Below are 25,121 nucleotides of genomic sequence, written 5' to 3' on the forward strand. Positions count from 1 at the left end.
CACTCATGGATTAAAGCAAAAAAAAAAAAAAAAAAAAATCATCTGACTGAAAAAAAAAGCTCCATGTCGTTGGCCCCTACCACATCAGCGATGCGTCAAATTTTAAACGCCATGTTGTCCATTATCCCCTCGGCCCCTACTTATAGTACATTTACATAATTTTAACAATGACTAAAGCTAAGGCAAGACTTTACCATTGTCATTACTGGCTATAAATGATGAAACATCAAGTTTTCAGCGCAAAGTGCAAATTTATTTCAACAATACTTTAGTAATGCACAACAGTGGTTAAGAGAAAAGTGCAAGTGCAGTCGAACTTGAACCATGCTTTCAAAAGAGTCGAACAGAAAGAACTTGCAAGAAAAGTAAAGTGAAAGTTCACTTTTTCTGCTTCTTCGCAGAAAAAGCAGAAGCAGTGAAGCCAAAGGCATCTAGTTTTTTGCCATTGCTTCCATAGACTTTTTTATGGCAAACTACACAAAAGCACACACCTGCCATTTTCATCTTTTTGCACCATGGACTAAATGGCTTGCCATTATCGCCCATTTCATTTCGCCAAGCCCATCTCCACTTATTCTTTACCGTTTTGTCGATGTCTGACACATCTGTGCTTTCATTTAAAAGAAGCGCGTCCATGCTGGCAAAACCGAAAGTAATTTGACGCGCTCTATGGAAATCGAAGGGCCTGTGTCACGTGGCCTTATACGCAGTACTCGAGTTGAGGGGGGATGTGGGGGGAGGCATCCCCCTTCTGAAATAAAAATCTCAAATCATTCCCCTTATAAAACGGCCATCCCCCCATCACATCCCTTGTGCCATTTTACCGATTAATGTGGAAATTAGCTTACTATTATTTTAACAAATATTACTATTTCAACATTAGAGGCTTTGCGCAGTGACAGCCTACACGTAGCCGGATAAAAAAGACGCATATTTATTTATTCGGTTGCACCTCTCATTCACACCTATACGGAGGTTTCAGACACTGAAAAGAGCTACTTTTGCAAACTCGGGGCAGAGTGGAGATTTCTGAAAACTCCATCTTCAGACACGCGTGTAAATCGGGAAAACGAAGCGACAGTGGGCGAGAGGGCGCGCGCGAATATAATGAGTCATAGGTGTGAATCTTTCACCGAATGCCAATTGTCCCGGTTCTTCATGAAATCGCATGCGCACGCACAAATTCATCAGGTTAACTTTCAAATAACTGTTCTTGTGCACTTGCGACACCGGAGCCACTTTCCTGAATTTTGAGCTTCAGAGTATTCGCTTCTTTATCTATTTAATCAATGAATTTATTTGTTACATACATTAAATTACTAATGTAAAACATTAGTAGCCTATTTAAGCAATAGCTGTTTTCTGCACTGTTTTCCGACCTTTTGTGCTTAGTGAATGAGACACTTCATTACACTCCACTGACCGACTTCCAATTCCGGACTTTTTTGAAAATGTAAAATATAGGCCTACGAGATGTTTTTTTGGGACTTGATTCGCGTTGCTCCTTCACTATTAATTTTTGAGACTGACGAGGCACTAAATACTGTGGAATTATTTTCTCCTTACTGTGAAGTTTGTCATCTTAAACAAGTGTCGGGAAATCTTGCAGCCCGACTCTGCAGCCTCCAATGTTTAAGAGAACTGCTGAAACCATAATGTTTAAAGATTAAATCGTAGGCTAATCAAACCAAAGAAAAACACAGCCTTTCCAGAACGTTGTCTGCTGAAGCCTACAAAAGGCTTAATAGCAAAGGTCTTGCTGCGGCTTCAACTTTTCACCTGATCACCTTTCAATAGGCAAATATCATTATTACTACTACTATTAGTAGCAGACAAGTAACCTAGTTGCCTAGTAGTAGGACAGCCAAATAGTTTCATCAGTGGCCTACGCCGAGCCTCCCCGGGACTAGACAGTAGCGGAGGCTGTATTTATTTATTTATGCCTATCTAGCGCAACAACTTATTCCTTTACATACACTCAAACATAGCACAAGAAAGGGTTCAACAACAGGCAATCACAGCAGCTTGGTGAAGTTCTAAATCACATCGGTGTCAGACCTATGGGCCTACCCCCCCCCCTCCCCCCTCCCCCCTTTTTCCCTCGGATCTGCATCACTCTCATTATTGACCTTTAGCGCTCCCAGTTGACGGAAATCCGTCGTAGTGACGGAAAACTTTAATCCATGTGCACTTCATGTTGCCTGTGTGCATGTTGATTGATCACCATGTGTAAGACACAGTCACTTGTTCTGTATGTTAATTTTAAGTCATGGACCAAATACCAGCGAGTTATTTAAATCAAGTAACATAACAGATAAAACCAGTGATTCAAAGTGAAGTGTAAAAACTGGGAGAAGTTATATGAAGTGCGTTACCTTATTCTTGAGGACAAGGTTTTCACGAATGGCACCAAAACGATTGGCTAAACCAAACAGAGCAGATAACTTTGGCTTCTCATCATATTTTACCACCACCACTCTGCTTCTGATCTGAAATACAAAGACAGAAAAAAAGGTGATAAATAAAATGTCATCTTAATCCAAGCAGCACTAAAAAGTTATAATTATTCAGTAATGTCTAAGATGAAGCTTGATTGGTTTATTTCAACATCATCCATTTGTACAGCATTATTACCTTTGGTGTCATAGAATATGACAATGTTTTGCTTGACAGATTCATGCTTGAAGTAGATCCTTAAAAAAAAAAAAAAAAAAGAGAAATCCTTAGTTAGAGCTTGGAATTTACTCAACACCAGCAAAACAGTTAACATCAGTCATGAGCCATATGCATCTTGTCTACACATATAATCCATTTCTGGAGGAATGTCAATTTTCTCTGACCAATCATGTTACACCTTCAATCCTTTCCACAGAAAAAAAATGAGTGGTGCAACAGAAAAGCGTTGGCCTGGAGATTGCGAGTTTGAATCCAGATGATGCCATAGCCGTTCATGGTCAGGAGCCCAAGAGAGCAAAGTGGCTGTGCTCTCAGGGAGGAAGTAGAGATGAAAGTGGAGCAAAGAAAAAAAAATCCTGAACATTTGAAAGTCAAACTAAGATTGGGGAGGGGGGGGGTGTCAGGGGCTGACTGGAAGGTCGCACAAAGCTCGGAGAGGTACGGATCAGCTCGTCTCAATTCAGAGAAGAACATATTTCATTATGGAAGTACGGTGGACTGTTCCTTTAGTGAGTAATTTTCAGGAGTGCATTTAGAAAACGCGGTGATTTTCCTGGATACACAGTTCATTACTTTGAAAAAAAATCAGACAGTTGAAGGTAAACTCAGCAAAATCCCAAAACAGTACTGTTAAAAAAGTAAAGGTCTGTTAGAGTTTCTAAAGCTTTCAGGTTTCAATGTTGGGGACAGTGAGCCTCGTTTATCAATCTTTTAGTAGAGTTGTGCGTTTGCATAAGCTAAAGTGAACTAAAAATTTCCAATTCATATTTAGCGAGTTGAAGCCAATTGTTTACATTAATTCATATTGTCTGTAAATTTAAACACACCAATGAATACCAAATTTCTCATGTAAATCAGGGGCGTAGCTAGGATTTTTCAGGGTGTGTGTGTGTCACACACTGACTGGCAGTCTGAGTGCATTATGTAACAAAAAATAAATTCCCATGGCTAGTTTTAGGCAGCTTAGAAACCGGCTCTTCCATTATTGCTGTTTCTTCCACGTTTTCTTGATGTGTTCTAGAAACGGCACTAAAACTTAGCTTCGAAGCCACAAAATGCAACTTTGATGGAAAAAAATATATAATAAATTGCTTACCTCTCTTCACGTCGAAACAAGGAGGAAAGTTTTGCTTGTTCTGACATGGCGAATTATTAACAAGAGGAAATACTTGTAATTCGCAACTAAAAAGACTGCAGCTACACTGGCAGCTTGACCGTGCTTTCTCGTGCGATTGTGTTGCGCTTGCGCAGAACGGTGTCAGTCCTGCGCGCCTTAGCTCGTGCACCTGAAGGTGCACCTAACGAGCTCCGGCATGTGCGCCGTTAACAAAGAACACCTGTCTTTAATCAGTGAACTACGTTTGGGCTATTTAAGGACTGCGCCCATGCAAGGACGATGCGAAGTATTACGCCGCGTCTAAGAAAGCGAAAAATCCGAAAACTAAATTTTTCCATTCGGGAAACCGGAGATTTTCAAGAGTTTTGTCAAATATCCGGATAAATCTGGAAGACTTTCATCTATAAGGAAGGGTGACACACTCTTCCCTATCAATCACAGTGAGACTAACCAATCATGGGCATCTGTGAGCTCATGAAAATGGAGGTGGGCAGAAAGCACTGTTCTCAGAGTACGTTTGGCTACCCATGACGTTGCCTGAGCAGCAGTTCGAAAAGACGGGGTCAGCTGGCTTCACGTGCCGTAGAGGAAACATTTGATTGGTTGGTAGTGGCCAAGTGATAGGGGGAAGCTGTGACTAAATTGAGAAGATCCATGTTAACAAAAACACAAAAGAAAACAAAAAAAGCCCCAATGTGACAATTTTGTGGCTTAGAAACGTACAAATTCCTGAAGAGACCTATAGGTTGATGCATGATTACATGTAATATACACCAATCAGGCACAACATTAAAGCCACTTGCCTAATAGGACTTCATAAGACCTCTGAAGGTGTGCTGTGGTATGTGGCACCAAGACAGCAGCAGATCTTTTAAGTCCTGTAAGTTGCGAGGTGAGGCCTCCATGGATGGGACTTGTTTGTCCAGCACAACCCACAAATGCTCAATCAGATTGAAATCTTGGTAATTTGGAGGCCAATTCAACACTTTTAACTCTCATGTTCCTGAACAATAGCCTTCGCTCCCCACACGCATTAATGAACCTGTCACCGGTTCACCAGTTGTCCTTCCTTGGACCACTCTGGGTTCATACTAACCAGTGCATACCTGGAACACCCCTTAAGACCTGCTGTTTTGGAGATACTCTGACCCAGTAATCTAGCCATCACAATTTGGCCCTTGTCAAAGTCACTCAGATCCTTACGATCGCCCATTTTTTTCCATCTGCTTCCAACGCAACTACGAGAACTGCCTGTTCACTTGCTGCCTAATATATCCCACCCCTTGACAGGTGCCACTGTAATATGTTATTCATGTCACCTGTAAATTGGTTTAATAATTGTGGCTGATCGGTGTAGATAATGAAATAAAAACAGTAATATATTTAAAACAAAACAAAAAACCTGAAAACAGACTAATTACCCCAGCTTGAACTCATGCTTGGTCGCTGCCTCATAGAAGATGGAGCAGCACCCAGTATTCCATCTGATCGGCTCTTTGAGCTCAGAGAGAGAGAATCTGACCTGAGAAAGACAATGTAAATGCTCTGAAAATTGGAAAATCATGCTGTGTACTCAAAACATTTATGCTAGTACATATAAAGACTGGTGACAAATTAAAGGAAAAACACCATGAGTCTTAGTACAGTGTTGGTTCAAAAGTATTACAGAATAGCTTCAATAGGTCGAGGCACAGACACTATATGTCTCTGAAAGTTTACTGAAAAGATCAATACCACTCTTCCAAAAGTTATTCCTTCAGTTGGTGTTTTTTTTTTTTAAACGATGGTCATGTAGAGTGCTGTGCAACACAAACACACACAAATTTCCCACAGATGATCAAGTGGTCATAACATATGAGTTACATAATTTTCATACTCATCAAAACATTGATGAGTATGAAAATTATGTTTTCATAATTTTCGACGCGCCAACATCAGAGTTCTCCCCAGTGAATGAGAGGGTCGTTTCCCTGTGCCTTCGGGTCAGGGAATGGTCTCTGATTGTCATTTGCGCTTATGCACCAAATGGTAGTTCAGAGTACCCGGCCTTCTCGGAGTCCTTGAGTGGGGTGCTCGACAATGCACCACAAGGGGACTCCATTGTTTTACTGTGGGACTTCAACGCTCACGTGGGCAATGACGGTGAGACCTGGAGGGGTGTGATTGGGAGGAATGGCCTGCCCGATCTGAACCTGAGCGGTGTTCTGTTGTTGGACTTCTGTACCATGCACGGTTTGGCCAAAATGAACACCATGTTTGAGCATAAGGGTGTCCATAAGTGCACGTGGCATGAGGACACCCTAGGCCATAGATCGATGATTGACTTTGTAGTCGTTTCATCTGAAATACAACCGTATGTCTTGGACACTCGGGTGAAGAGAGGAGCAGAGCTGTCAACTGATCACTACCTGGCGAGCTGGATCAGATGGCAGGGGAGGAGGCCAGACAGACCTAGTAGGCCCAAACGTGTAGTGAGGGTATGTTGGGAATGTACGTCGGAGACCCCCGTCCGTTGGAGGCTCCCGTCCGTTGGATCTTCAACTGCCACCTCCGGCAGAGCTTCAACTGTATACCGAAGGAGGATGGGGACATTGAGTCCGAGTGGACCATATTCCGCACCTCCATTGCTGAGGCGGCTGTGCAGAGCTGCAGCTGCAAGGGATGTTGGTACCTGTCGTGGCGGTAATCTCCGAACCCAGTGGTGGACACCTATGGTGAGGGGAGCCATCAAGCTGAAGGAGGAGTACTATCAGGCTTGGTTAGCTTGTGGATCTCCAGAGGCAGCTGACAGATACCAATGGGCCAAGTGGAACGTGGCTCTGGTGGTCACTGAAGCAAAAACTCGGGTGTGGGAGGAGTTCAGTGAGGCCATGGAAAGTGATTTTCAGTCGGCCTCAAAGAGATTCTGGCAAACCGTCCGGCGGCTCAGGAAGGGGAAGCAGTGCTCTGTCCCTACTGTTTACAGTGAGGATGGCGTGCTGTTGACCTCAACTGGAGACATCATCCGGCGGTGGAAGGAATACTTTGAGGATCTCCTCAATCCCACCTGGGGTGCTGGAGATGAGAGTCTGGTTGATAGTTGAACCTCGGATTCAGGAGGAACAATGCGGTTTTCGTCCTGGTCATGAAACACTGGACCAGCACTTTGCCCTTGCAAAGGTACTAGAGGGTGTATGGGAGTTTGCCCAACTGGTCTACATGTGTTTTGCGGACCTGGAGAAGGCTTACAACCGTGTCCCTCGTGGTGCCCTGTGGGGGGGTGCTTCGGGAGTATGGGGTTCAGGGCCCACTACTGCAGGCCATTCGGACCCTGTATGACCGGAGCCGGAGTTTGGTTCGCATTGCCAGCAGCAAGTCGGACTTGTTCCCGGTGCATGTGGGACTCTGCCAGGGCTGCCCTTTGTCACCGGTTCTGTTCATAACTTTTATGGACAGAATTTCTAGGCGCAGCCAAGGGGCGGAGGGTGTCCGGTTTGGTGGCATCAGGATCACGTCTCTGCTTTTTGCAGATGATGTGGACCTGTTGGCTTCATCAAACTGTGACTTACAGCATGAGCTGGGACAGTTTGCAGCAGAATGCGAAGTGGCTGGGATGAGGATCAGCACCTCCAAGTCCGTGGCCATGGCGCTCAGTTGGAAACGGGTAGAGTGCCTGCTCCAGGTCAGGGGGGAGTTGCTACCTAAAGTGGAGGAGTTTAAGTATCTCCGGGTTTTGTTCATGAGGGAGGGTAAAGGGGAGTGGGAGTTGGACAGATGGATCAGGGCAGCGTCAGCAGTGATGTGGACGCTAAACCGGTTTGTTGTGGTAAAGAGAGAGCTGAGCCAAAAGGCAAAGCTCATAATTTACTGGTCCATCTACACTCCCACTTTCACCTATGCAGGGATGTGATTTGCGGCTGGTGAAATTATCTGAAAATTTTAGCCAGGGGTCTGGGGGCCGCAGGCCCCCAGCTGGTCCAGGGCAGCGCCCTGGTGGGGGGACAAGGGGGGCGAAGCCCCCCGAAGCTCCTGGGTTCTGGGGTTTTCTGACTTAAAAATTGTACTAAAATGGCAAGCAAACACACAAGAAAAAACTTGTCATGATTAACAAATTCAAGCCAATTTAATGGTCAACATGCAACTCTGAGCCCCTATAGTAAATTCAATGATTCTTAACTGACAAAAAGCCAAAACATGAAACCTAAAAATGTCATTCTAAATTAAATCATCTGCATTAGAATAAATAGAAAATTGTATAAGGAAAAACAAAATTTATACTTTCAATTACTGTCGAAATTGAACATACCTAAATGTGCTTTTTCAAACAAACATGATGCAACATAAGAATTCATCCACAAGTCTTCAGGAACTCTCAAAGAAAAAAAGATGCTAGCATCCATGTCCAGTTCCAGCATATCAGTCACTTTTTTTCTGCAGTTTCTACTCTAGCAATGTCAACTTCATATACATAACTATAGTGTTCACTCACCAAAGGATAATCATAACTCCACAGTGTTCATTCACTTAAGGATATTCAGAACCCCAGTGTTCACTCACTTAAGGATATTCAAAACTACTGTGTTCACTCACTTAGGTTTCGTTTCTATCCCGGGCTCCAGCCCAATTTTGCACGCTCGTAGCTTGGGCAGGGGAGGTCCCAGCATCCCCACACTTGACAGCCAGGGTCCTCTGCCCTCCCCCTAAAGAACCAGCGCGGGCAGGGCGCGCCAGCCCCGCGCCTCGGGGCGAAGAGCCACGGTGCTCGGCTTCAGTTTCGCTTTCCCATCGGCGGCTCCTGCCCGACTTTGCACGCTCGTAGCTCGGGCAGGGGAGGTCCCAGCCTCCCCAAACTTGACAGCCAGAGTCCTCTGCCCTCCCCCCAAAGAACCAGCACGGGCAGGGCGCGCTAGCCCCGCGCCTCGGGACGTTATTCGGCCCGAGGTGAGCCGCGGCGTTCAGCTTAGGTTTCGTTTCTATCCCGGGCTCCAGCCCGACTTTGCACGCTCGTAGCTCGGGCAGGGGAGGTCCCAGCATCCCCAAACTTGACAGCCAGAGTCCTCTGCCGTCTCCCCAAAGAACGAAATCGCTGAACAAATGTCTCAGAGTCTTATGTCCAACGTCTGTAGCAACCTCTTTCTCCAACCATTCCCAGCGGAACTTGTTTTTCACTATTCTGTCGATTTCTTTAACACGATTTGCATCTTTACGCTCGATCACGGAGGCTGCCTTCGTTCAACTCTGTTTGAAGCGAGCTTACGTACAGCTATCTAACAAGCGCGTTCATTGGTTGTTACAGAGCGATGGGCCAATCACGTACCTCGTTTCATCTCAATGACGGAATTACTAAAAGTCGGAACGAATAGGATACGAATGCGGATTTTTGAGCGAAAAATCGGAAAAAATTTTTTTTCAAATTTTGAGGTGAAAAAAGCGGAATTCCGCGAATTCGCGGAAAAATCACATCCCTGCCTATGGTCATGAGCTGTGGGTAGTGACCAAAAGAATGAGATTGCGGATACAAGCAGTAGAAATGAGTTTTCTCTGCAGGGTGGCTGGGCTCCCCCTTAGAGACAGGGTGAGAAGCTTGGTCATTCTGGAGAACCTCAGAGTAGAACTGCTGCTCTTCCACATCGAAAGGAGTCAGTTCAGGTGGTCCAAGGGAGGTTCTCTGGGCATGCCCCACCGGGAGGAGACCCTGGGGCAGACCCAGGACACGCTGGAGAGATTACATCTCTTGGCTGGCCTGGGAACGCCTCGGTATTCCCCCGGAACAGCTATTGGAGGTGGCCGGGGAGAGGGAAGTCTGGGCTGCTCTGCTTAGGCTGCTACCCCCATGACCCGGATAAGCGTTAGAAAGTGGATCGATGGATGGATCAAAACACTGTCAGCCTTATGCGCCATGGATGGGGACAGGGTCATTACGTCATGTCTTAAAGGACTGCCGTTTCTCTTTACTTAGTTTAGCGGTTCTTGGCTCAAATATGAATTACTACAGTTGTGGAATAGGGCTATTTACTGTAATCTCAAACACATTAAGAAGACAAGAATTTCCACTAATTGACTTTTGATGAGGCACACCTGTTAATTGAAAAGCATTCTAGGTGACTACCTCACGAAGCTGGTTAAGCTAATGTCAATAGTGTGCAAAGCATCATCAAGGTAAACGGGAGCTACTTTGAAGAATCTAAAACATGAAACATTTTGTTTAACACTTTTTGTTTACCACAAAATTGCATATATGCTCCATGTGTTATTTCATACTTTTGATGTCTCCAGTATTGTTCTACAATGTAGAAAATAGTAAAAATACAGAAAAACTTATGATTGTGTGTACAAGCTTTTAACTGGTACTGTACGTGTATATATTAAAAAAAAAAGAAAAGATTTACATACATTCGGCCAGAGGTCATTTGAGGGTCCCAATCTGGATACCTGCAAACAAGAGTGAGGGGGAAAAAGAAACAGGTAAGTTGCTTTCAAATAAGGATGACAAATATCTTTTGTACAAAGGAAGAATAATAATGCATAATTGCATAAAATAATATAAAATCAGAAAACATAAGCGTGGACAAAAAACCACTGTCACATTCACTAACAGCATGCCTTGTTGTAGAATGTCAATAGGCTGCACAAAAGGAGAAATGTAACTCAGGATTAAAGTTAATGGTCAGATTATTGGCCAAGGTTTAGGTTTCGTGCTTCATGCCCAAGCAGAACAACATTCAAACCTCCACATTCCAGGAAGACTAAAGACTATACACACCAAATTTGTGTATAACTTTTTCTTAAGAAGGATAATGAAACGTGGAGGCACTTTGGCCTGTGAATCACCAAACATCACTTTCATGTGGTATTATTTGATACTACAGTTGAAACAGCAACATCACTCAGGAATTCAGCAGAATCGCACACAGTCAAGGGAAGAGTGAGCTAAAACTGACTTGAACCATGTCCAGATACTGGTGGAACCCTTATCCAATACGATTGGTGAGGGGAGGCATAACCAAGTATTAGGAAAGGACTGACACAAGATTCATTTATTTTTGTCCAGAAAGCTTAATAATACAATGTTTGACAACTATACTCACCTCAATCATAACTTAATCATAACTTAGAAATTACATCTCATCTCATCATCTGTAGCTGCTTTATCCTTCTACAGGGTCGCAGGCAAGCTGGAGCCTATCCCAGCTGACTATGGGCGAAAGGCGGGGTACACCCTGGACAAGTCGCCAGGTCATCACAGGGCTAGAAATTACATGCAAATGAAAATATAAGGAAACTGTGGTGGACATACAATTGCAGAAGGACCCTTCGGTTTTCTGCATGCCGCATCCCAGTTGTGTGCTGAGTCCATTCCTGCAAGACACCAAAAAATAATTTTAAAAAATTATAAATATCTTGTTTTTAAATTGAAATGTAATGCTGCCTAGCTGATAATTACATTTAGTTTTCTCTAATTTGACAGTACGAAATGCTTAAGAATGTGCCCTGATATATTTTGACCTCCCAAACAAGACAATGGATTTAAATTCAAGTGGATATTTGATAACATCTATCCCATTACTAAATATTTTAAATACAATACTGACAATGACTTTAATGACTGTAGCAAAGTTCTGTAGTGAATATGAACTACTATAAATACTAAATGGGGACCACACACTAAACACACTGGACGAACACCAAGATGCACTGATGAGCAAACTGTTTTGGACACAGGTGTTCTCCATCATGTGGCTGATATGTTCAGGAGGGGAAAAAGTTGGTGTGAAAAAAACTGTTCTGAACTACTCACCATGGAAGAATGCACATCAAAGTCACAAAGGGAGCACACATGGGGATACATGTGCGGCATGACACCCAAGAAATCCTGAATTTTGCCCTGAGATGGGGATCCCATCCGCCGCTGCATAAAGAGATCATTAGATGTTGAAGACGAGGTCGTGCCTAAACCACGATAGCGGTCAGTGGAAAGCTCGGAATACTGGCGATCTCGACTGCTGCCACCGCTCCCGTAATCAAGCATATCATAGCTGCGAGAGGATAAATCTTGAGTAGAACTGTAGCCAAAATCAGCCTGAGAAGTGCGACTCTGACTTGTAGAAGATGTGGAACGGTCCAGTCTTCCTCCCTGTACATCTCTCCACTCATCTCGACCGCCTCTGTATGAGGGGTCTGGAGAGAGTGACTGAGATAGCAGATCACTGGTCACATGTCGACCGGCCTCAGCCTTTTGGTTCTTCAGCTGCATGATAAGACGTGGTAGTGATTCCACACTGATGTTCTCCTCAGGCACCTGAGCCAGCGCGTCCAAGTCATTGGGAGAGAGACCGAGACTGGCAAAGAGCTTCATGGTATTGCTGAGAGGGTTGCCCATGCGACGGGGGCCCAGCTGGGAATCCTGGCTGTCTGCTCCACCCAATTCCATCAGGCCTCCATGCTGCTGGGTCGAGGAGCCATAGGGATCAGGTCGAGACTCATTCATGCTAAAGTTCAGAGTCTCTGCAGCGGCCAAGAGCCCCCGGCCTACGGCAAAGCCTTTCTGAGCACTGTCTGGCGTCAGCTTCTGAGACATGGCTTCAAAATGATAGGAAGGTGCAATGCAACCCCAGACACACAATAAAAGTAAAGAGAGATGTAGCTGATCAATTTGTCCAAAAGAAGGATGGTCCGTGGATAAAATTCCAAATGTCAAAAGATAAGCCAATGGTGAGAATGGACAGATCCTCTTCTATGACAGAATGAAACAGGTCTGCAGAAAGACAATGGAGCAATGATTTCTATTCTATTCTAATTGTTAGCAGTGCCACAGCTAAGCAAGTCACTGAAATTTAGACAGTGAAAAGAAGTAACAACTGACAATACAATACATTGCAACATGCCCCAAAATATCAAGATTTACAGAAAAGGTTGTATGGATTTTATGACAGAGTTGATCAAAAGATCATCATTGAGAACTGTTAAGATACAGAAATATGTACATCCTTAAAATGACCAGGAATGAAAGAAAGCATTGCACATCACAGCCAGAACAGGAAAACCACAGAGGCATGAACCAGTTTAATCTTTTTAAAATAACAATCACAAGAGAGACAAATCGACTTCACTTGGGTAGAAATGTGTCAGAAGAGGACAGAACAATACAAAGTGCTTGGCATGCTCTGACTCCAGGAGGGGTGTCCTTTTATTTGAACAAGAGAATGATATTGTACATGATCGCTAAATAGATGATTTAGAAGCAGCATGTGAAAGAAGCACATGGAATTACTTCACTAGATCAAAATCCAATTTAGGTTTCTTCGCCCAGAGAAAGCCAGTGAACTAAAACAGGCCATAAATCTAATAATAAAAGGACGGTTTTCATATTGGGGGATTTTTTTTGTTGTTGCTGTTTAATTCTTCCGAACAGACTTCTTTTAACTCGGTAGCAACTGAAGAGGATAAATGCCAAGAACAAAAATCACAGAATTCAGCTTCTTTGTCTAGCTGCAGAAAAATTACACTGAAGACATGGCTCTGGGCAAACTGGCTGACCAACTGGATCTCATCCACTGGGAAATGAAGTTGATAACATTCATTAATTGAAGTGAATGTTATGCATTTTCCACAACACTTGAATGTGTGACAAACTTTGTGTTACTGGTTACCTACAAATTTCTCTCCACTAGCATAAGTTTGGTGAGAGGTGTTTGGTGAAAAGGTTTGAGTTAAAATGCTTCCAAAGGACAAAAAAAAAAAAGAAAAGAGGGAGAGAAACAATAATGAACATACAACCTGTTGAAATCAATATACAACATATATTGTACGTTCTTTAAATATGCACCAGTATTCCATTCATTCTTCAGCAATAGGCAGGACCAGTTAAACCTAAACATGTCTGAGGTGAACCACCAGTTCTTTTCCTCATTTCTTTATGCTAGCAATGTTTTTCCAGCATCATTCTACTGCCAAAGGGGACCAGTAACACTTTCACAAGCAAACATCCTGTTGTTGGGGGCGTCGTGGCTCAGGTGGATAAGGCGCCATACCATAAATCCGGGGACCCAGGTTCGATTCCGACCCAAGGTCATTTCCCGATCCCTCCCCGTCTCTCTCTCCTGCTCATTTCATTGCTACACTGTCCTATCCAATAACGGTGAAAAAAGTCCAAAAAAATATCTTAAAAAAAAAACCCATCATGTTGTTGCTAGTGGTTTCATGGGGGAGGATGACAGGGTCCAGCCAGTCTCTGTAATGCTGCATTCGACTCGAGCTCAAACTTGTAATTCCCAACCTCCAAGCAGGAAAAAAAAAAAAAACCTACCTCAACTTGAAATTCTTACTTATCAATTTGGGATAAGGCCAATTTATACTTCTGCACACCTGCGTAACCCGATGCTGTAACCTGACATGCACCTCTTCAGAAATCTAACTACACGTGTGGTGATGCAGATCGCAATAGCTGTGATTGGTCTGTCTGCTTGGTAGCATCGCATTTCCGGCTGCTATTTCTCCTCTGCGAAAATCGTAACTCTGCTATCATGATAGTGTTAAGATAAATATATAAAGGGTGTTTCACAATTATGGTTGTCTTTTTGAATAACACCAACTAAGTCCTACAACTAGGTCCAGTATACATCTGCTGGAACTTTTTATACCTTATTTTACAGGGACATACCAGCCCTACCTACAGCACTAATGTCTCTTATTTATAAGAACTTGTGTGTTTGTAAGAGTCAAATGCAGGCTGTTTTGACCCTGGGGTCTCTACGTTTAATTCTACTCTAATTATTAGCTCATCCAGCCGACAGGTGAGGAGCTTATGCCATCATGTGTTGGCAGTCATTGTTTACATTTCACGAAAATCGCTTCTTCTCTCTCAGTTCTTCACTGATTTTTATTCTTTTTGGCAGGAAGGTGGGCCTGCCTGGGGTGCATATGGCTTCTACCCAAATTTGCATAATTGTGATTAATACTGAAGATATGGAATAATTAAGCCCTAACTAGCAGTTTCCACACAAATCGCTTCTTCTCCTTCAATTCTTCACTGATTTTGATTCTTTCTGGCATGAAGGTAGGGGTACCAAGGGTGCATATAACTTCTACCCAGATTTGCTTAATTACAATTATTAATGAGGTTATGGACTAATTAAGCAGTTCAACAAAAATCGCTTCTTCTCAGTCAATTCCTCACCGTTTTGGATTCTTTCTGGCAAATAGGTCGGTATTCCTAGGGTGTATCTAGCTTCTATATAGTGTATATAGTAGGGCTGTAACGATATGCGTATCGAAATCGAGATACGCAGAGCCACGATCCGTATCGCGATACAAGAAGGCAGAATCGCGGTACACCCTTTCAAACTTCTCCTCAGCCCAAAAACAGAGGCGCTTCCAAACTTCAATTTATGAATACTTTACTTTTTATTTATATTACATTTTAAAATTACTTAAATTTCTTTTATATTTTTATATCGACTAGTAAGTCGTTTTTTCGCCGACCTGCGACAGTCTTCTGCGAGTCACGCAACGTCCACACTCGCCACTGGCAGAGCATTCATTTCTTTTAAGCGGTCGCCATTCTGGTTGCGACGCGGGGAGCGAATCTGTAAACAAGCAGCTCATTGGCTGGCTAGGTGTGCCACAAGCCAATCACAATCACTTGACCGGAAAGGCATGCAGTGTTGCCAGATTGGGCAGGTTTAGGTGCTTTTTGGCTGGTTTTGAACATATTTTGGGGTGGAAAACGTTAGCAATATCTGGCAACACTGAAGGCATGTCTGCTTGGGCGGAAGCCTTCTGCGGCAGTTACATTTTGACACGCGAGCAATGTTTCACCATAAAAATTCTGTAATTTCCATCTGTTTTCCGCGATCACAGAAAATCATTGGCCCTATGAGAGTGAGACAGTGAGAGAGCCACCCCCCCAAAAAAAAATCTTAACAGATTTACACGATTTGGAAAAATGACTTTTTCAGAACCGAAAAAAACAGAGCTTCCAGCTCAACAGTATTATTTTGAGAAATAAAACAATCTTTGGATATACATTTGTTCATTTTTGCATACATATTACTCATTCTCTGCAGTGGTCTGAATTATTTGTTATTAAATAGTTAATGTAAGTAAGTAAATGTTAATAAGTCAAATTTACTACTTTAAAAAAACATTTTAAAAAAATCGTGGGCGTATCGACTCGTGGGTCAAAAATCGCGATACGAATCGAATCGTGAGTTGGGTGTATCGTTACAGCCCTAGTATATAGCTTGCAACATTTATTGCGCAAAGTGGCCCACTTTTCCTTCTGGACTAGACGGGGTCGGAGTGAGCTATGCCATCATTGACGGTCTCGTTACACTTAGATTTTACTGGTTAAATTCAGAATTGCATTTTTAGCATTAACTAGCTTTTACTTTGGGATGTATACTTTAATTCACAATAGAAAGATATTTAAGGGGAAGTTACTTTTTTGGTAAGCTAAGGCTCCTCCGATGGTGTCCTTTGTCCATTAAAACGCCCTCTCTGGAGAACACTCACCATATAATGGAGGTTATAAATAATTTTTAAGAAAATATTTCTCTCTTTTGAAGCAGAATACTCTGTTGTTGTACAGTAAAAACAGGACTTGAAACAGATGCAAGACACATTTGCAGCAGAGCTTCACACATGGTTGAAATGTGAGTCCATCAAAAAGTGTCCGCTCCAGAAAACCACAAGGATCATCACTACTTCATCCGTTATTACAATTACCACCATGTAAAAACATCGCTGCACAGGACCTGAAAATTTGTACTTAAAATCACATCCATTTCAACAGTTTTTCACTTTGTATCCCTTACTTTTCTGGACTATAAGAATTTTAGAAATACACTATATACCGTCTTCTCACTGCAAGTAACAAGCCCAATATATGACCTGTAGCTCTGAAATTCTGCACAGTTAATTTCCATCTCAAAAGGTCATTTTTGGCAGCTGAGAAATACAAAAAAAATCTGAGGTTTGATTTTTGGACCCGAAAAATATACCGACTGTGAAACAGCCCATAAAGTGTGAGGCTCTATAGTGGTTGTAGATCTTTATAAAGGCCACCCAGTTTAATTCTGCATCTAATCCTGGGGATTTAAACACACTGGTGTTATTTTTGTGCCTCATCCCTGAGCGTGCAATGGGATTTTGGCTTTGAGCTGCTCATCCTGCTGAATACAGACAAGATAAAACACTTCAGAAATGCTTTCAGTGATAATTCATTTGGTTTATACTTAATCACGTGAGGTTTCGCTCCCTCCCCCAGTAGACATGCAGGTAAAAATGCTTCACTCTGTGCTTGCTTCAATGCCGTAAATTCGATAGAGAAGTATAAATCGGCCTTTAGTCTTCTCAACTGTGGCCCCTTCACACCTGGCATTAACATGCGTCCTGGGTGAAGCGGATAGCTCCAAGGAGCGGTGTGAATGGGGTCGCATACCGCCACATTCTTTTAACAATGTGTACATAGATGTGCCCGGGCCACACTGAAGAATAACCAGGGGGTCCAAGAATTTTGCTACAGTGGTGGAAATCATAACCCAATTTATTAGTGTTACTATATTTAGGGGTCCAAGCACCAAAGTCAACTTAGACCTAAAATGTTCTATTGGTGGAAACTTCAGGAACAGAAAGTCTATGGTGGCAATCTATGGTTAAATCCAAAACATCGACTATACAATCCACTGTTGGAGGAGGAAAATACTCCAGTTTGTTGCTAACAAAAAGTCAAATATGGAGGTGTCCAGGTTTTTATTTCCACTTCAAAGTTGAACTTGCCAAGGTCAAAAATGACACCATTCCTTCCTGCAAATTACTGCTTACAAGGCAAGTTGAATGCAGTATAAAAGCTGGTGCAAACAGAAAAGCCTTCTGAACTGACAGGCAAGACGAATGACAGGCAAGTAGACACATATATCCTTGTCCTGAATTAGAAAGTCACCAAATATTTGTACATGGATGGGCCAGGAAGGGAGAATCACAGAGTAAAAAAAAAAGGCCTAACTACCAGAGCTCTATATTTGATTATTCCATCTTTAAAGCACTCAGATCCTGGTTGTTACACTGAACATCGGCTAAAGAAGGAGAAAAGAAATGAACGTTACATGAAAAAGTTGAGAAAATACATGTGAGAGGAGAACTATGAGACAACCAGCGATCGACAACATAAAGCCTAGGTCACAACCGGACGTACGATTTTTTGGCCGTGCAATTTTTGGCGTTTCCCAAATCGCTGCGTTTTATTTTTTGTTCGTGGAGAAAGATGCACGTTGGCCGTAAGTGTGTCTTGCAACCTGAATAAAGCGTAAGCGCCCATAGAGTTTGTTTGACATGACAAAGAACCTCTGCGGCCGGTCTGCGGCTCGAAAATCAGCACGTCACACGTGCGTCCTCCGTGCGTTTCTTGCACGTAGACCGGCCGTAGGAGCACGTACGGCCGGTTGTGACTGAGGCTTAACGCATTTTCTTCCGTAATGCATTTCCAAGTGAAACAGAATTAGTGTTAGAGATGAAGCATGACTTCATATTATTGGTTAATTTTAGTTTTTCTTCACTCGTGTGCATTGTGAGGGTAAAAAAAGCATGGGTTTATTTTGGTGGAAGATTAGAGGACAGCAATGATTTTTTTCCCCCAGGGACTGATGTTACTGAATCCACCATCTCAACAGAAACGTTATCTAAAGCATTTAAAAAAAAAAGTTTGGATTTCAGCTTGATTTTAAACTGCTGTGCTCTTGAATTTTGGCAGGAAAAGAACACGCCGCAGTTTCTTACAACACTTGTAAAGGCCACAGTTTCATCTTAAAGGGCCATTAGATAGGACTTGTGAAAAATAGATCTCTAATGGTTAACTGGATAGAGCTGAATAAGATTTGAATGATTTTTTTAAGGTTACTGAGTACACACACCTCCATGCCCAAAACATATGGTGGTTTGTGGTTCGACTGCAATTACTGTAGTAAGATAACTAGAACTACCATCATAACATCAGGACTGGAATAACCAGTGTTTCCCCTACCATTATATTGGGGGGGGGGGCTTACTCCCCCTGACACTTTAAGATAAAAATAATAATAATAATAATAATAATAATAAATTTAAAAAATAAAAAGGGGTGCAGGCACTAGGACCACACGGAAAGTGAGCCTGCTCCAAAACAGGAGCATGTGCAGGCACTAGGACCATGCAGAAACATTCCCTGCTCAAGCTGCGGCCTCCTCTTGTGTGCTCAAAAATGATTCAAACAATAGTTAGCAATGTTAGAACCCCCCAAACAGCAAAAGATAGAGGACATACGACATTTTTTCCAAAGAGTGAGAGTCATGTCTTCAGACACACTAACATTACGAATATTCATAGTGAGATCATGTTGGAATATCACTTTTCAAACATCTTCGAGTTAGCTAGCCACAGAAAATGACTTATTTTTTATGCTATTTCAAACGAGCAGTCGGTCAACTACTGTACTTCACTCAATAAATAAATCAAAAGTAGTGATAGTCAGTAGAGAGGTGAGTGAAAAATTACAGAAAGAAGCTCTCCAACTTTCTAATCAGAATTATAAATCAATTAGAACTAAAAATGGTTCATATGCCATTTTAATCTCTGAATCACTACAGGATAATGAAATTAATGAAAGTATTTTTATTTGGAAATAGTTTCTTGTGCCTGTAACCCAGTAGGGACAGCTGCCGCAGGTGATAAGCAGAGAGCAGGAACAGCGTGGAGAAGGCGGACAGGTTAGCGAATTACAAATTACAGAATCAAGCAATAAGGTATGAGAGGCTGTGGTACAGATGGGTGACCCGTTAAAGCCAAAATGAAGTGTCTTAGTAGTGTACTCCATTATATCTTCAATGTTCTTTGCCAAGTCTGTGGAACTGTATTGGAGGGATGAACTTTCCTCCAAGATATTCTCTCATTTATATACAACCTTTATTTAATCAGGGAATTTAATTGAGATCAAGATTTATTTTGCAAGAGAGACCAGAGTACAGCAGACAGACCTCAGGTAAGGGTATCTGGGGGAAAAACAAAACAAAAACAAACAAACAAACAAACAAACAAACAAACAAACAAACAAACAAACAAACCCCTTTTGAGGATTTGTGCCTGCACTTTGTCCCCCCCACCTTTGAAATCAAAATTCCACCCGATTAGAATGCTACCAGGTGGTGTAGTGGTTAGCACTGTCGCCTCACAGCAAGAAGGTGTTCGAGCCCAGCGGCTGGCGGGGGCCTTTCTGTGTGGAGTTTGCATATTCTCCCCATGTCTGCGTGGGTTTCCTCCAGGTGCTCCGGTTTCCCCCACAGTCCAGTTAGGTTAATTGGTGGCTCTAAATTGACCATAGGTGTGAATGTGATGACCTGGCAACCTGTCCAGGGTGTACCCCGCCTCTCGCCCATAGTCAGCTGGGATAGGCTCTAGCTTGCCTGCGACTCTGTACAGGATAAGCGGCTACAGATAATGGATGGATAGAATGCTACCAGCTCTCTGCATCCCCTCAGCACAGGACTCACCACAGGATCGGTGGCTTTGATCCAACTTGGATTAAAAAAACAAAAGGAGTTCTATTGTAAAACTTGTTCTACAATAAATGTGAAGACTTAAATATGACTCCTTTAACTGTTTGTTTGGGTCCAAATGCTCTGTAACAGGAGCCGTGCACATAACCATCCTCATCCAGCAACCCCCCCCCCAAAAGCCAGTAAACTTAGGTGGTGTTTACATTAGACCGTATCCGTCTCGTTTTCGTCGCGGATGCACTGTCCGTGCACATTAAAACACCGGGAAACGACTCCACAGGTGGAACAACTTGAATCCGCCAGGGCCCACGTATTCAACCCAGTTCGTATCTGATCCGGTGCTGTGTAAACATTGAGGAACGAGGAAACGCAGTGCTGAGCTCTAGCTGACGTTGTCATTGGACAACGTCACTGTGACATCCACCTTCCTGATTTGCTGGCGTTGGGATCGCACACACAGCGGCTCAGTCCCGAATCACTGCTCGTGCGCTTCACTTGCGCGCTCTGTGAGCTGCGCAGGGCCGGAGTGCGCACCCTCCAGAAGGCACTCGCTGTTCAGGGCGGAGTGATTTGGAGCGCAGGAGGAAGCGCTGAGCCGCACTGAGGTTTATTTACACATTTCAACTTATTTACCTCCTTCAGGCGCTTAAACTCAGTGAGAACATGAACATCACAGCCAGGTGTGTTTATCTGCTGGAGAAGGTGTTCGCTTGCCATCCTTCCACTTGCAAGTGGTGAGTGACTTACGCATGCCCGATATGCACTGGGATCATGTGACGTGCCGTCTAATTAGTCATGTGATTAGCGTATCCGTGTATTGGCGTTGCTGTGTGCACGCGAATCGTGTATTGGCGTTGCTGTGTGCACGCGAATCGTTTTAAAAACGTTAATCTGATGATCCGCTGATATGGTCTAATGTAAACACCACCTTAGGGGAAACACTGATAACATACCTTTCAAGTGCACTCAATTGCCTGAAAGCCAAGTTACAACTCTATAAACATGCAAAATTCTCTGCATAATGATGTATGAGGATGTGAAGGGGCGTGTCTATAAAATGACTGACAAGAGGCCAATTGAAATATTTCAGATCTGAGGGCAGATTTCCAAAATGAGTTTGTTGGAGGTTCCCCCAGCTCTGTAATACACTCAGGCCTTTCAATTACATGAAACCTGCAATGGATAACGTCGTAGGCACCCAAATTAAAAAGGCGCCCAAATTAAGGTTAAGCGCCCAAAATATGCTACCAAAAGTAAAAAATGTTGATTAAATAAACTTGGCTGCAAAAAACCCAATGTCTTGACTTTCTTCTTTAAACACAACGAAATCAGCGAGAATTAGCCTGTATTTCTCGTAATTGATGCGAAATCCACACCATTCCCATGTTGTTCTGGGTTCATTGAACTAGCCGTAAGCCTCGCGCAGAGCATGAATTCTCCATTAACAGTGATCGGCATGCCATGATTTTGTGGAGGAGCGAGACTCGAGTACCAATGACCAGAGAGGGATTTCCACATTAGAGAAATCTTCTTTTATATTGTTTTATGGCAGTTGGCAAACAGCTTTTAGGTGCATTACTGCCACCTTCTGGACTGGAGTGTGAACCAGAATGTTTACTACCCTATTGTGCCAAATTCCCCTAATAATTCCGAAATCATTTAAAAACCTAAAAATAGCCCTATATCCCACATTATCTGACCTCAACTGCAATATCTCTCTGATACCTAGTTTCATATGGTTTAAATCACGTAAAAGACTGAATAAAAGAGAACTATTCAGGACACAACTGTGTGCAATTAAGATACAGCTTGCATCTTAAATACACACGTTTGTCTAAGACCCCGTCCACACGTAGCCGGGTATCTGCTAAATCGAAGATATTTTTCTACGTTTTGGCCTGTCATCCACATGAAAACACATCAAAAACGAATATTTTAAAAAACTCCGGGCAAAGTGAAGATTTTTGAAAACTCCATGTATGCCTTTTCGTGTAGACAGAGATAACCGGAGTTTTGCGTTTTAAAACGTCACAGTCTGTGCCAAAAAAATGACAACAAATCTGCCCTGACATCAAACGTGCGACCTTTGTTTACTGCAGAAGCCAGATTAAGCATGGACAAAGAGTAATGGATCGGAGTAGTGCCTTGAAAGCGTTAATTATTGTGCAGGTGCTATTTACATGTTTAATTTTAGAAGCCCAACTACTGACAAGATTCCCAATCAACGTTTTCTTGCGTCTTTTGAAGTTTATACTCCAAAATTGTGTTTAGAAGCAATTCTGTCTCCGAGTCTGTCCAGACGAACGAGCTTGGCGTCATGTTTTATGTTTAGGCGGAAGTGACGCCAACAGAGGGCCATTCTGATGTGATTAGGGGGTAGGATTTGGGGAAATAATGCCATCTACAGGTTTGGAATGCTTATGAATGTGATTGAAAACGCAGATGTTCGGTTATGTGTGGAAGGGATTTTTTTCGAAGACGAGGTGGTGTGGATAAAACATTTTTATAAACGGAGGGGGGGAAAATGTTCGGTTTTAAAAATACCCGGCTACGTGTGTACATGGCCTAAGTGTGGGTGGAATCAGTGACTTGGAGCATGGTCCTCTTGATGATGATAGTCTTAGACACTGGCCTTTCATTTAAACCAAGATCTTTTACCTGACTACATAATGTGAATTGCACTGCCAATTCTTGTGATGTGACTGAAAAACCTTTTGTGCGCAGGTCTGCTACAGGTTTGTCTCTTTGATGGCAACAGTGCAGAACTTGCTTTTTCATTCCCAGGCTCCTCTCCTCCAGGCCCCAACACATCTTTTAAATACTAACTAACTGTATTCTAATTATTTTTGTCATGTACATCAAGGGGGATTAATGCTGTAGACATTCTGCAATAAAGGTAAAAATAACATTCATTTATTTTTTTTCGCAGTCTGGTTTCCATCAAATCCTGCGCTCTGATTGGCTGGCGAGCGGGTCCGTATCCTACGATACGGACCCCAGTTACGGACCCCGGGTTATGGACCTCTGGCGACTCGCTCATTCACAACAACAACAAACATAGTAGCATTTTTTTGTCAACATTTATCTTTTTTTTATAAGATTTATTTATAAGATTATCAAAAACCTTATAAATTTTTGCCAGCATTTCTCAGGAGAACAGCATTAATTTTACATCATGGATAGCGATAACGACAGTGTTCAGAGCAAAAGCGAGTTTTACTACCCTGAGGAAGAAGAAATAAAAGAAACTATTTCAGGAGAAAGCTAAAAACCTCTAACTGTTGCTAACACCGAGCAAAAACATGGCTGAATCCTGAATGACTCAATTTTGTATAAATAGGGGACTACATAGGCAGCAAAACGTAGGGTTTTTTTTCCTGCCATGGAAGTGCACTTGTATACCGAGGAGGAAGCAATTTGCATTACAGCCGTGAATGAGGATTCAAAATGGTGGCTTGGCTCAGTTTTCCCTTTGAATTTGGCAAAGAAAAAAAATATATTACAGGGTTTCCCATACATAGACCACTGTGTGGCGCAGCGCCACACAATGGATTCCTATCGCCACACAATCAGACTCGCGATTTTGGAGAAAAAAAAATTCCGTTGCGTATCGTTCCGTTCATTCATGGTGCTCTTTCTTCTCGTTCACGCGCGCACACACCCACACAGAGAGAGAGAGAGGCGTGTCCACAGGCCTGCCAGTGCGCATAGGGCACTGGAGTTTTTTTTTTCAGGAAGCCACGCAGAATTAAATGTTCTGATAGGGCATGCAGGCTTTGCACCAATTAAGGTAATGCTTTTTCATTATTGTTAGTTGCCTTGGTGTTACCTTAAGTGGTTTCTTACATCTAATTATGATATTTTATTATTATTTTGTTACATTATACTATTTATTTCATTTTAGTATTGGTTGAGGTAAGTGTTGAGTTCAATATTTAAAATAAAAACCTCCAGCTTGTTTTTTGCAATTTATTCCTTGAATGTCAACTAAAGAATGATTGAAAGATTGCCACCAAAAAGGCAAAAAACTAAGGTCAAAACCAGAGATGCACCGATTGACCGGCTGCTGATTGGAATCGGCCGATTTTCACGTGATCGGCCATGACCCGCCGGTCAAAATTAAAATATGCCGATCAAAACTTGTGTATCACATAGGGATGAAAGTGGAAATACTCGTAATTCGCAACTAAAAAGGCTGCAGCTACACTGGCAGCATGAACATGCTTTCTACTGCGATTGTGTTGCGCTTGCGCAGAACAGTGTCAGTCCTGCGCGCCTAACGAGCTCCGGCGCGCGCGCCATTAACAAAAAAAAAAAATCACTATAATTGGATATCCAAATATAGTGAATTTTTTTGTGTGCCAGATATTGGATGTGAAAAGAAGAAAATGTCTGTGGTTGTGTGAATTTCCCATTACAGGAATTAATACGTTATCCAAACATCTAGTTAGATTTGTACAAAGAGAGAGAGAGAGAAAAATGTCTTTTTGTTTTTTACAACCTCGGTTGCACTTGATTCCATTGGAAATTACTCTACAAATACACATTTGACAAAGATGATAGAATGGCTATGGTATAAGTATGACTGGAAATTATTTTTGTATTTTGATACTGAATGAAGAAATGGGTTGTTCTATAAGGCATAAGTTTTCAGATCTAAATAGGCTTATGAAAGTGTGTTCCATAGCAGTAGGCAAATAATATATGAGGGGGAAGTTGTTTTTGTGCCAGATATTGGATGGGAAAAGAAAAAATGTTTGTGTGAATTTCCTATTTCAGGAATTAATGTTAATACCAAACATTAAGAAAGATTTTACAAAGAA

At 42.5% G+C, this 25,121-nt stretch overlaps 1 protein-coding gene across 1 annotated transcript in view; it reads right to left on the bottom strand.

The window, feature by feature from the left end:
- The window catches only part of LOC132890797 (matrin-3-like), a 48,010-nt gene that overhangs the window by 17,554 nt on the left and 5,335 nt on the right, over positions 1 to 25,121 (bottom strand). Inside the window, exons 2-7 of the mRNA XM_060928039.1 lie at positions 11,571 to 12,527; positions 11,070 to 11,131; positions 10,166 to 10,204; positions 5,215 to 5,315; positions 2,635 to 2,693; positions 2,376 to 2,489 (exon numbers count right to left, since the gene is read on the bottom strand). Coding sequence (XP_060784022.1) covers positions 2,376 to 2,489; positions 2,635 to 2,693; positions 5,215 to 5,315; positions 10,166 to 10,204; positions 11,070 to 11,131; positions 11,571 to 12,350 — 1,155 coding nt within the window. The 5' untranslated portion in view covers positions 12,351 to 12,527. The remainder of the gene's footprint in view (positions 1 to 2,375; positions 2,490 to 2,634; positions 2,694 to 5,214; positions 5,316 to 10,165; positions 10,205 to 11,069; positions 11,132 to 11,570; positions 12,528 to 25,121) is intronic.

The sequence above is a fragment of the Neoarius graeffei genome, chromosome 8 (assembly GCF_027579695.1).
Source record: "Neoarius graeffei isolate fNeoGra1 chromosome 8, fNeoGra1.pri, whole genome shotgun sequence".
Classification (NCBI taxonomy): Eukaryota; Metazoa; Chordata; class Actinopteri; order Siluriformes; family Ariidae; genus Neoarius; species Neoarius graeffei.